General features: G+C 39.3%; 1 protein-coding gene across 2 annotated transcripts in view; it reads left to right on the forward strand.

Moving 5' to 3' along the window:
- Window positions 1–11,441, forward strand: part of si:dkeyp-69b9.3 (myocardin-related transcription factor A) — a 16,176-nt gene extending 4,735 nt beyond the window's left edge. The window contains exons 4-15 of one of the 2 annotated variants that reach the window (XM_058056479.1): window positions 1,031–1,086; window positions 1,191–1,257; window positions 1,585–1,850; window positions 2,655–2,792; window positions 4,578–4,737; window positions 6,482–6,626; window positions 8,237–8,366; window positions 8,461–8,883; window positions 8,945–9,046; window positions 9,097–9,234; window positions 9,305–9,359; window positions 9,433–11,441. In XM_058056479.1, coding sequence (XP_057912462.1) covers window positions 1,031–1,086; window positions 1,191–1,257; window positions 1,585–1,850; window positions 2,655–2,792; window positions 4,578–4,737; window positions 6,482–6,626; window positions 8,237–8,366; window positions 8,461–8,883; window positions 8,945–9,046; window positions 9,097–9,234; window positions 9,305–9,359; window positions 9,433–9,830 — 2,078 coding nt within the window. In that variant the 3' untranslated portion in view covers window positions 9,831–11,441. The remainder of the gene's footprint in view (window positions 1–1,030; window positions 1,087–1,190; window positions 1,258–1,584; window positions 1,851–2,654; window positions 2,793–4,577; window positions 4,738–6,481; window positions 6,627–8,236; window positions 8,367–8,460; window positions 8,884–8,944; window positions 9,047–9,096; window positions 9,235–9,304; window positions 9,360–9,432) is intronic. The other variant, XM_058056480.1, reaches the window with a different exon arrangement.
- The last annotated feature ends 2,413 nt before the right edge of the window (window positions 11,442–13,854 follow it).

Consider the following 13,854-nt stretch of genomic DNA (forward strand, 5'->3'; position numbering starts at 1 on the left):
CCAATACAGTTGATAAAATAAAAGGAAATAAGACATATAAATCATAGAAAACGTGCTTACCACCTTCTAAATGCATTTAATAATATTAGAGCTCTCTAGACATGAAACAACACCCCTATAGTCACCTTTACACTCATTTTACCCAATATAGTAGACATAATAAGAGAAAATAAAACATGAAAGACATAGAAAATATGTTTACCACCTTCTAAATACACGTTTTAATATTATTAGAGCCATCTAAACATGAAATAACACCCCTATAGTCACCTTTACACTCCTTTTATTCAATATAGTAAACAAAATAAGACAAAAGAAGACATATAAGACACAGAAAATGTGTTTACCACCGTCTAAATACACGTTTTAACACGATTAGAGCCCTCTAAACATGAAATAACACCCCTATAGTCACCTTTACACTCCTTTTACCCAATATAGTAGACAGAATAAGAGAAAATAAGACATATAAGACATAGAAAACGTGTTTACCACCTTCTAAATACATGTTTTAATATTATTAGAGCCATCTAAACATAAAATAACACCCCTATAGTCACCTTTACACTCCTTTTACTCAATATAGTAAACAAAATAAGACAAAATAAGACATATAAGACACAGAAAAAGTGTTTACCACCTTCTAAATACGCGTTTTAACATGATTAGAGCCATCTAAACATGAAATAACACCCCTATAGTCACCTTTACAGTCCTTTTACCCAATATAGTGGACAAAATGAGACAAAATAAGACATATAAGACACGTAAAATGTGTTTGCCACCTTTTAAATACACGTTTTAATATTATTAGAGCCATCTAAACATGAAATAACACCCCTATAGTCACCTTTACAGTCCTTTTACCCAATATAGTAGACAGAATAAGAGAAAATAAGACATATAAGACATAGAAAACGTGTTTACCACCTTCTAAATACATGTTTTAATATTATTAGAGCCATCTAAACATAAAATAACACCCCTATAGTCACCTTTACACTCATTTTTTTCTGTCGATGTTTTCCAGGTTCAAAATCAATGACTTCCTCTTCAAAAGAACACAAAGACAAGAATGAAGCTGTGGTGAGTAGCATCTTACTATTTATATGGTATTTATTTATACTATATTTATACTATTTATACTATATTATTATTTATGATGTTTTTGGGCCTGGTTGTCGATGCAGCATTTCCCAGACGATGGCACCTTTCAGAAGACGCCCCCTGGTGGCGCCGACACCAAACGTGCACAAGGTGATGCCCCGCCCACTTCCACTGCTTGGGCCTGTGTTACCACCCCCCCCCCCCCACCAAAAAACACACCCAAAACTGGAGTTTTTTTTCAAACTAATTATTTTTAATTGCATCAAAAGACACATTTCTATCCATTTATGTGGAAATGTGTCATATTGTCCAATCAGCTGTCAGCTGCAGGGACATGTGACCTGCAGCCCAATTAACGGGCTCAGAAACTACTCAGTCATGATTGACAGTAGGAGCTAGCCAATCAGAGGCAATGATGAATGTGAAGCTAGCTTGAATGTGTCTTTATGTCTTCACTTCCCGGGATCTGTCCCTCAGAGAAGAGCGACGGGGGGGTCTCCAGGCAGAGGAAGTCTCGTCGGGTTCAGGACCTCAGAGAGGGGATCCAAGATCCTCCTGGACCTGATGGGCCCAAAGACAAACACCCCACGGTGAACCGCCCCGCCCCGTTCCCTCCGTCTGCACACGCCTTCCAAGATGACGTCACCCGCCGCTCCTCCTCGCCGGGCGCAGCTGCCGTCTCAACCGCACATGACCAATCACAAAGCCACTTGTTATCTGCGGCCACGCCCCTAAACACTCAGGTATGAGTAGCACGTCAATCATTGTATGCTGACATCACGTGGAAGGTGGCGCACGCCCTCTGGTGGATACACATGTGAACTGCACCACGTGGCACCAATGCAAATACAAATAAATCACAATTATGATCAATGATTGAAATTATTTTACGATTAAAATAAAATATACATTAATCATGGGAAATTACTAAAATTACTTAAAAATATTGTTGTATAATCACTAAAAGATCACATAGATATGTGCAATACCATAATTAGAAAAACATAACACATACAAAAATCATATTGCAATTATTAAGGTGTTTAAAATTGTTTAATATTAATACTGGAAATAAATAATATCAATAATAAAAAATAAAATAAAAAATATTTTATAAAATTATATAAAAATTATAGTATAATTAATTATATTAAAATTATAATTATAAAAATTATATTATAATTAATTATATTAAAATTATAATTATAAAAATTATATTATAATTAATTATATTAAAATTATAATTATAAAAATTATATTAAAATTATAATTATAAAAATTATATTATAATTAATTATATTAAAATTATAATTATAAAAATTATATTATAAAAATTATAAAAAGATTATAAAAATTATAATCACTTGAATTAATTATTCTGATGTTCCAACAATAAAGTTGTCAACAATCAATATTCATATTCAAGTGCGGTGCTGCCCACAGCCACCAGGGGGCATTATTGGTGTTCTGATGATGAATGTACAGTATATACTGTATGATGTGGATTCACTTTCTGACATCTTCTTGTAAACTTTGCATCCCTTAAGGTCGGCATTGCGTTGCTAGCGGCGACCGAGGGCACGGGTGCTCCAACGAGTGTCCCGCCGAGCCACAGCGTCACGGCCATCTCCAGTAGACCAAACGGGAGCTTCCTGATCTCTCAAAGCACGCCCCTGCTGCCGAAGGTACGATGGCACCGCGTGTGCGTTAATTTCTATTTTTACCGCTTTTAATGCGTCTCATCACGTATAAGACATACTGGATAAGACAGAAAACCAGTTTATGACGCCTTTACACACCATTAGAGCCCTAAATAGCGCCCCATAGTGCCTTTACGCTCCTATTAGTCTTTCTTTATATCACACTGCACAGGCCACTGGATCACTGCAGGGACATAATGGCTGCTGCTGGCATAGCAAGCTAGTGAGCTAACTCATTAGCCTCTCCAACTTAAGGAAGCGTTTCAAACAGAGTGGAGACAAAGAAGCCAAAAAACATACCACTTCCTCACAGACTGAGAGAAGAACCTTTTTTTCCCCCCACTCAATCTCAGCCTAGGTATGTCTGTTTTGGCCATGGCATGCTGACATGGCCATGGCGTGTTCTGTCTCGGCCGTGGCATGCTGACATGGCGATGGCGTGTCCCATCTCAGCCGTGGGGTGTCCCGTCTCGGCCATGGCATGCTGACATGGCCATGGCGTGTCCTGTCTCGGCCGTGACGTGTTCCGTTTTGGCCAGGGTTTGTCCGTCTCGGCCATGGCATGCTGACATGGCGTGTCAGCATGGTGTCCGTCTCGGCCATGGCGTGTTCCGTCTCGGCCATGGCATGCTGACATGGCCATGGCGTGTCCCATCTCAGCCATGGGGTGTCCCGTCTCGGCCACGGCATGCTGACATGGCCATGGCGTGCTCCGTCTCAGTCATGGCGTGTCCCGTCTCGGCCACGGCATGCTGACATGGTTATGGCGTGCTCCGTCTCAGTCATGGCGTGTCCCGTCTCGGCCATGGCATGCTGACATGGCCATGGCGTGCTCCGTCTCAGCCATGGCGTGTCCCGTCTCGGCCATGGCATGCTGACATGGCCATGGCGTGTCTCATCTCAGCCATGGGGTGTCCCCGTCTCCGCCATGGTGTGTCTACCTCGGCCATGGCATGCTGACATGGCCATGGCGTGTCCCATCTCAGCCATGGTGTGTCTGTCTTGGCCATGGCATGCTGACATGGCCATGGTGTGTCCATCTCAGCCATGGTATGTACATCTCGACCATGGTATGCTGATATGGCCATGGCGTGTTCCGTTTTGGCCAGGGTATGTCCTTCTCGGCCATGGTGTGTCCATCTCAGCCATGGCGTGTACGTCTCAGCCATGGTGTGTCCGTCTCGGCCATGGCATGCTGACATGGCTATGGCGTGTCCTGTCTCGGCCGTGGCGTGTTCCGTTTTGGCCAGGGTTTGTCCGTCTCGGCCATGGCATGCTGACATGGCGCGTCAGCATGGTGTCCGTCTCGGCCATGGCGTGTCCATCTCTTCCATGACGTGTCCGTCTCTGCCCTGGCACGAGATAACCCTCCACAATAGTATATTTTTTAAAAGTATGCGTAGATCCAGTGTACTGCTGGGCATTGAACACAGGCTTTTTCTTTGCATCTTTCATCTGGTATGAATCATGCAGGAGGGAGAATATGTTAGCGTCAGCGCTTCCACGTGTGAATTCCAATTTGCACGTGCTTTAATGAGAGGCGTGAAGGTCCTCACCTTAACAAGATGCTCATTGCCGTAGCATAAGCCGCTATGCATTCATCATTGTCAACCCCCCCCCCCCAACCCCCCCCCCCCCCCCTTCCTCCCCGGGTAACACGATGCCGTCACCTGGACGTTTGTCAGACATTTGTTAAGAAGCCAACCTTGACACCGAGCAAACGTTCCCTCTCAGATGCTAACCTCGGAAGCTGACCTCCATCTCTTACAGGCGGCTCGGCCCCCCAGCCCCTCCCCTTCCCTGACGGCCGCCTTCAACCTCAACCACCTCGCTCGCTCACGCAAGCCACGAGACGCCAAACCCAAGATGAAGAAACTCAAGTATCACCAGTACATTCCTCCAGACCAGAGGGGGGCGTCTGGGCTCGGAGGTACGGGATTAGCACATCATCATCATCATCATCATCATCATCATTATTATACTATTATTACCTCCATCTTCCTCCATCCTGATGTGAGACATGAGGCAGAATAGGTGTGTCCCGTTACGTGCATTAATTACCCGCCTCTTTTTAATTGTTGACAAAATGATGGCATAAAGTTGAAAGGACAAAAAGTCATCACTGTGAGACAAAAAGTGGAAATTATGAAACAAGGAAGTCATACTTTTGAAATAAGTCAAAATTATGACATAAAAAGTCATAATGACGAGATAAAATGACATAATTAAAAAATACACATTAAGAAGTCATAATTGAAATATAGGAAAATCATAATTTGGACAAAAAGTTGAAATTACAAGATAAAAATGTATAACCATTAGATAAAAAGTAATAATTATGAGACAAAAGGTCAAAATTATGACATAAAAAGTCATACTTATAAGACAGGTCACAATAAAATGCCATAAAAAGTGAAATTTACAAAATAAAGTTATAATTATATGTCTTTAAAATATAATTATGACATAAAAGGTTCAAGTTATGACATAAAAAAGTAATACCTATGAGATAAATCCAAATCATGAGATTAAAAAGTCATAATTATGAGACAAAAGGTCAAAATTATGATATAAAAAGTCATAATTAAGAGACAAAAGGTCAAAATTATGACATAAAAAGTCATAATTATGAGACAAAAGGTCAAAATTATGACATAAAAAGTCATAATTATGAGACAAAAGGTCAAAATTATGACATAAAAAGTCATAATTAAGAGACAAAAGGTCAAAATTATGACATAAAAAAGTCAAACTTATGAGATAGGTCAAAATAAAATGCCATAAAAAGTGACATTTACAAAATAAAGTCATAATTGTATGACGTTAAAATACAAATATGACATAAAAGGTTCAAATTATGACATAAAAAAGTAATACCTATGAGATAAATCCAAATCATGAGATAAAAAGTCATAATTATGAGACAAAAGGTCAAAATGATGACATAAAAAGTCATAATTAAGAGACAAAAGGTCAAAATTATGACATAAAAAGTCATAATTAAGAGACAAAAGGTCAAAATTATGACATAAAAAGTCATAATTAAGAGACAAAAGGTCAAAATGATGACATAAAAAGTCATAATTATGAGACAAAAGGTCAAAATTATGACATAAAAAAGTAATACCTATGAGATAAATCCAAATCATTAGATAAAAAGTCATAATTAAGAGACAAAAGGTCAAAATTATGACATAAAAAGTCATAATTAAGAGACAAAAGGTCAAAATTATGACATAAAAAGTCATAATTAAGAGACAAAAGGTCAAAATTATGACATAAAAAAGTCAAACTTATGAAATAGGTCAAAATGAAATGCCATAAAAAGTGACATTTACAAAATAAAGTCATAATTATATGACTTTAAAATATAAATATGACATAAAAGGTTCAAATTATGACATAAAAAAGTAATACCTATGAGATAAATCCAAATCATGAGATAAAAAGTCATAATTATGAGGTAAAATGTCATAATAATGATATAAAAGTAACATTTACAAAATAAAAAGTCCTAATTATGATTTAGGAAAGTTCTGATTATTACAAAAAGTCAAAATTCTAAGATAAAAAGTCGTGATTATGAGCTAAAACATAAGTTTTCTATGTTTCCAAGGTCCAGACGAGAGATGTTCATGTCTCAATTTCCTTTCACATCTGATGCTTGTTTCAAGGGGGAGGAGCCAAACAGAAGAGCCCGCCTACCCAGCCTTTAGACCCCGCCTATTCCCATCTGGTCAAACAGCAGCAGGTCTTTCTGCAGTTGCAAATTCTGCAGAGCCAACAACACCAGCAGCACCAACTCACCGTTGTGCCCCGGTAACACTTTCACATCCTTCCTTCCTGTCAATCATCGCACGAGAGGCGGGGTACACCCTGGACTAGCCAATCACAGGGCACATTTAGACTAACAACATATAATAATACCATATAGTCCATAGGTATGAATGTGAGTGTGAATGGTTGTTTGTCTATATGTGCCCTGTGATTGGCTGGCCACCAGTCCAGGGTGTACCCCGCCTCTCGCCCCAAGACAGCTGGGATAGGCTCCAGCACCCCCCGCGTGACCCTCGTGAGGTTATTTGTGGTTATTCTCGTGAAACCAGTGCAGATTTTGCCATTTTTCTTGTTAAATAGCATTTTTAAAACGTGCCACAAACGGCCCCCGGGCCGCACTTTGGAGAAATATGTCAAAATTTATGTCAAAATTATGACATAAAAAGTCATAATTAAGAGACAAAAGGTCAAAATTATGACTTTTTATGTCATAATTTTGACCTTTTGTCTCTTAATTATGACTTTTTATGTCATAATTTTGACATAAATTTTTGACAAAAGGTCAAAATTATGACATAAAAAGTCATAATTATGAGACAAAATGTCAAAATTATGACATAAAAAGTCATAATTAAGAGACAAAAGGTCATAATTATGACATAAAAAGTCATAATTATGAGACAAAATGTCAAAATTATGACATAAAAAGTCATAATTAAGAGACAAAAGGTCAAAATTATGACATAAAAAGTCATAATTATGAGACAAAAGGTCAAAATTATGACATAAAAAGTCATAATTATGAGACAAAAGGTCAAAATTATGACATAAAAAGTCATAATTATGAGACAAAAGGTCAAAATTATGACATAAAAAGTCATAATTAAGAGACAAAAGGTCAAAATTATGACATAAAAAGTCATAATTAAGAGACAAAAGGTCAAAATTATGACATAAAAAGTCATAATTAAGAGACAAAAGGTCAAAATTATGACATAAAAAGTCATAATTAAGAGACAAAAGGTCAAAATTATGACATAAGTCATAATTAAGAGACAAAAGGTCAAAATTATGACATAAAAAGTCATAATTATGAGACAAAAGGTCAAAATTATGACATAAAAAGTCATAATTAAGAGACAAAAGGTCAAAATTATGACATAAAAAGTCATAATTATGAGACAAAAGGTCAAAATTATGACATAAAAAGTCATAATTAAGAGACAAAAGGTCAAAATTATGACATAAAAAGTCATAATTATGAGACAAAAGGTCAAAATTATGACATAAAAAGTCATAATTATGAGACAAAAGGTCAAAATTATGACATAAAAAGTCATAATTAAGAGACAAAAGGTCAAAATTATGACATAAAAAGTCATAATTATGAGACAAAAGGTCAAAATTATGACATAAAAAGTCATAATTATGAGACAAAAGGTCAAAATTATGACATAAAAAGTCATAATTATTATAGTTATTCTCGTGAAACTAGTGCAGATTTTGCCATTTTTCTTGTTAAATAGCATTTTTAAAACGTGCCACAAACGGCCCCCGGGCCGCACGTTGGAGAGCCACAATGCAGTACTTTTGCGTACTTGGCTCAAAGAGGTCGGCCATGTTTCTACATGTTTCTACATGTTCTCTGCCAGGGAACCAAATTCGTCTGGCGCCCTCCCGTTGAACCCCCACCCCGTTCCTGCCGCCACCACCCACGCCCCAAGGGACGGCGACCCCGCGTCCAAACACGAGCTCCTCCCTGCTAATCTTGTGGATCTCACAGTAAGACGAGCGCTAAATCCCGAACCGTCTCGGAGCTCATGGGTGTTTTTCACGGGTTGACGCCGAAGACTCACAGGTCCGATCCCCTCCTCAGGTGTCAGAGTTGAGGCAGCAGCTGCGGAAGCGAGGACTCCCCGTTTCCGGCACCAAGCCCGCCCTGCTGCAGCGCCTCCGCCCCTTTCAGCTTCCCCCTGCCTGCGTCGCCCCGGCTCCTCTCTGCCAGCTGGGGGCCAGCATGGACCCCTGCAGCTCCGCCGGCGGGGACTCACCAGGCGGAAGCCCGAGTCAGCACACATACATCCAGGATCCGGGAGTCCACAACGGGGGTCTGAACGTGGTCCCAAACGGTCTTTCCGGCGGTCTCTCCATCGCTCTTTCCGGCGAAGCTTGCAGTTCTATCAATGCCGTCTTCCTGGCTCCTGCCTGTACCGCCTCCGGAACTCCGAGTCCCAGTCTTCCCATGTCATCATCCTCGCCCTTGCCGTGTGGTACCCCATGGGGGGACGGATATGCCGAGGTGAGGCGATAAGTTGTTTCTCAGAGACGTTAGCCACTAAATCTTTCACGTTGCTGGGTAGGAGTCTTGCGAAGGATCCCTTCATCCGTTCCTGCAACAGGACCCGGGATTCTCCAGAGGGAAGCCGGAACCAGACGCTCGAGCGAAGGTGTTGCTGACGGAGGTAAGGAAAACCTAGCTTCATTCGTTTATTCATTCCACCCCCTCATGAAGATCTTCTGGTCCAAGCCTTGCGATACGATCGGGCGGGACTTTGAGTTGCCGGTGCAGATCACGGCAAGCCCTGACCAAAACTCGCCCGGCATTCGCACTTTGGAGGAGGAGCTTCTGGAGGCCATCCAGAAAGCACAGGTGGGACAGAAACCTCGCCATGACGCCGCCCCGACCTTCCTTGCTGACCTTGAGCTTTGTCTCGCCGTAGATGAACCCTCGGCAGTCCATAGACGACATTTTGGATGAGTCGGTCGCTTCTGTTGGTGAGTCGTTTGTGAAAGAAATGACACAAAGCTTGAGATGTTCAGCGTTAAGAACCCGCATGACCGCTTCTAGACTCGGCTCATCAGACCCCCGCCCCGTCGCCCCCTCAAGTGGATCACACCCTAAAGTCCCAGGAACACTCCAAGGACGGCAACTTCCTGCCTTCTCCTCTCTGCTCCTCCCTCCTCCTGGAGCTGCCCCCGTCTCCCGCCGTCGTCCCGCCGGGTCTGGTGACCCCGGCTCTGTCGCCTCCTTCCCTTTGTACCTCCCCTCCTTTAGCGTCGGCGGCCGGGAAGTCGCGCAAACGACGGGCCCAGGCCATGTTTGAGGCCGCCGACATACTGGAGACGCTCACGTGCGGCTTCCGCCCGCTCACGCCGCCCGCGGCTCCTTTCGGGGAGCCGGGCTTGGGTCTGGATTCGGATCTGAACATCAATCGAGTGTTGGATCTGATGATAGAGCAGTGGTGATCCGCTATCCGTCGCTGCCGTGCCCCCGTTGTCCCCGGCCACGGTTTCATTCGCTGTAGCCATCAACACACGGTCGCTTCTGTTGGTGAGTCGTTTGTGAAAGAAATGACACAAAGCTTGAGATGTTCAGCGTTAAGAACCCGCATGACCGCTTCTAGACTCGGCTCATCAGACCCCCGCCCCCGTCGCCCCCTCAAGTGGATCACACCCTAAAGTCCCAGGAACACTCCAAGGACGGCAACTTCCTGCCTTCTCCTCTCTGCCCCCGTCTCCCGCCGTCGTCCCGCCGGGTCTGGTGACCCCGGCTCTGTCGCCTCCTTCCCTTTGTACCTCCCCTCCTTTAGCGTCGGCGGCCGGGAAGTCGCGCAAACGACGGGCCCAGGCCATGTTTGAGGCCGCCGACATACTGGAGACGCTCACGTCCGGCTTCCGCCCGCTCACGCCGCCTGCGGCTCCTTTCGGGGAGTCTGGATTCGGATCTGAACATCAATCGAGTGTTGGATCTGATGATAGAGCAGTGGTGATCCGCTATCCGTCGCTGCCGTGCCCCCGTTGTCCCCGGCCACGGTTTCATTCGCTGTAGCCATCCCAGTAAACACACGCTCTCCCAGTAAAAACACTCTCCCAGTAAAAACACTCTCCCAGTAAACACACTCTCCCAGTAAAGACATGTTGTTAGTGGATCCAGAGTACATAGCGGTGTGTTTTGCGGTGCCCACAGACAAAACCAGTTCCTCCTGGCTCCTCTTGTTTTTTTTTTCCATTATCTCAAAAACCTGTTGTCCGTCTGGGCTGGCTGCCCCCCACCCCCACCCCCCACCCCCCTCCGCCCCTTCCAAAAAGCCTCTTTGAGGAGGAGGAGGAGGGGGGGGGGCACATACAGCTTGACTGTGGTCCAGAACATCACCTCCATGCCGGATGCACAGTCAGCATGCAGGGAAAGCTGGCACTAGCTAGCTAACGCGCAGTCAAGACACTCATTCATGTGCGTGTGCGCGTGTGCGTGCGCACTTGTTGGCTTACCCGCCAACTTCCCACTTCCTGTTTGTTCCGCTTCAATGTTTGACATCATGAAAAACATTATTAGACAACGACAACACAACTCAACACTAATAAGTACAGCAGCAACAAGTGCAATCAAGCCTTTGTAATAACTTGCAATGAGTCTCCTCATTGGAGGCTTTTCCAGCATGAAGCCTTTTCAAGGTCACGTCGCAGCATCTCAATAGGATTCAGATTCAGATTCAGGACTTGGACTAAGCCACTCCAAAGTCAAAGTGTGCTTTCGGGTGTAATTGTGGGGTCTTTTGTGACCTCTCGGATGAGTCCTGGCTGTGCTTACTGATGTGATTTTGGTTGGCCGGACACTCCCGGGAAGGTTCAGCACTGTGTTATGTGTTTTGGCTGTTTGTGGATATTGGCTCTCACTGTGTTTGGCTGGAGTCCTAAAGCTGTAGAATTGGCTTTAGAACCTTTTCCACTCTGAAGATCTCTATTCTCTAACTCTATAAGTTTTAACGTATCAGGGCCATGTAGCTTTGGATGATTTTCCTCACTTAATAATAATAATAAAATAATAAATTAATATTACTATTATAATCATAAATAATAAAATAATAAAGTTAAAATTAAAATAATAAAGTAATAATAATTATGACAATAATTAATAATAATAATGAAAATAACAAGCTAATAATAATATAATATAATAATTGTTAATAATAATACATATAATTTAATTTAATTTAATAATAAAAAATATATAATAATATGTAATAATATAAATATAATATAAATAATATTAAGTTTTAACATATCAGGGCCATGTAGCTTTGGATGATTTTCCTCCCTTAATAATAATAATAAAATAATAAATTAATATTACTATTATAATAATAAATAATAAAATAATAAAGTTAAAATTAAAATAATAAAGTAATAATAATAATTATGACAATGATTAATAATAATAATAAAAATAACAAGCTAATAATAATATAATAATTGTTAATAATAATACATATATATAATAATTTTTAATAATAAAAATATATAATAATATAATAATATATAATAATATAAATATAATATAAATAATATTAAGTTTTAACATATCAGGGCCATGTAGCTTTGGATGATTTTCCTCCCTTAATAATAATAATAAAATAATAAATTAATATTACTATTATAATAATAAATAATAAAATAATAAAGTTAAAATTAAAATAATAAAGTGATAATAATAATTATGACAATGATTAATAATAATAATAAAAATAACAAGCTAATAATAGTATAATATAATAATTGTTAATAATAATACATATATATAATAATTTTTAATAATAAAAAATATATAATAATATAATAATATATAATAATATAAATATAATATAAATAATATTAAGTTTTAACATATCAGGGCCATGTAGCTTTGGATGATTTTCCTCCCTTAATAATAATAATAATAAAATAATAATAATTATTATTACAATAATTAATAATAAAATAATAAAGTAATCATAATAATAATTATTAATAATAAATACATATATAATATATAATAATAAATGTTAATAATAAAAAATAGAAATAAATAAAATATAATAATATAAAAATATAAATATAATATAAACAATATAAATAACAAAAGGTTTCATTCCATAAGCGAATCAAGTGTTGAGTTGTGTTGTCATTGGCTAATATTTACATTTGTTTGCATCATGGTCCTAAAACAACAAAGAAGCTGAGCTCCAACTGGCCGACTCCAATTGGCTAACCTGTGTCATCCGGTCTACTGAGAGGTGCTTTAACTCTTGTCCTTTTTTTTTTTAAATGCATTGTTATTTTCAGGAGAAGTGAAACTGTCGCGTGATATCATAAAGGAGGCGTTTCTATTGGCGGTTATGATAATCATAACCACGGCCTCCTGCATGGAACAATGACTAAACTAGGACGTGAATAGGCAGGAGAGTAAGATGCTACCTCCTGTGACTTCCACTGCTTGTTTTTCCGCACCTTTTTCCACACCTGCTGACCTTTCACGGTGGATTATAATCCCGACGCTGGTGGGAAGGAACGGCAACTTGTGCTGCTAGCAAACAAATGCTTCTCATTTACTCTGCAACGGTTAAGAAAGCATTAGGAAAATTAAAGTCTTAATAGATTTTTACTCTGGCTTCACTTCCTTGTTTTTCTTCAATCGACTATTTTACATTGAATACTGTCTTCAATACATATTCATGGAACAAACATAATATCCATCAATATTTCATCATACTAAAATAATAATAGTAATTAATCAATGCTCTGATTTCACATCAGCATTTGCAATAAAAGCATCATAATGGTTGTCTGTAATAGTCACAAAATATGGATTTACTTCCTGAAACTGATGGGATAGAACACTTACACTATACTGTATAATATTAGTCTTTTCTTTATTATAATATAATTATAATTTACTCTTCATCCTGAAAGCAAAAAATTTTCATATAAAGCACTTGGAGCTTTTTGACGTGCAAAAAACCCCCAATGTGAAATGCATATAAATAATAAAAAATATAAAATAATAAAATAATATTAAAATGGGGGATAAACATAATAATAATAAAATAATAATAAGTGATAATAAAATATATTGACGCCCGCCTCTCGCCCGAAGACAGCTGGGATAGGCTCCAGCACGCCCCGCGACCCTCGTGAGGATAAGCGGTAGAAAATGAATGAATGAATGAATATTTAATAATAATAATTAATAATAAATATTTTTTAATAATAAAAAAATAATAAAATAATATTAAAATGGGGGATAAACATAATAATAATAATAAAATAATAATAGATATAAGTGATAAAAAAATATATTGACGTCCGCCTCTCGCCCGAAGACAGCTGGGATAGGCTCCAGCACGCCCCGCGACCCTCGTGAGGATAAGCGGTAGAAAATGAATGAATGATAAAAAATATATAAATTAATATTTAATAATAATAATTAATAACAAATATTTTTTTAATAATAAAA

This window comes from Doryrhamphus excisus, chromosome 19 (assembly GCF_030265055.1).
Source record: "Doryrhamphus excisus isolate RoL2022-K1 chromosome 19, RoL_Dexc_1.0, whole genome shotgun sequence".
NCBI lineage: Eukaryota > Metazoa > Chordata > Actinopteri > Syngnathiformes > Syngnathidae > Doryrhamphus > Doryrhamphus excisus.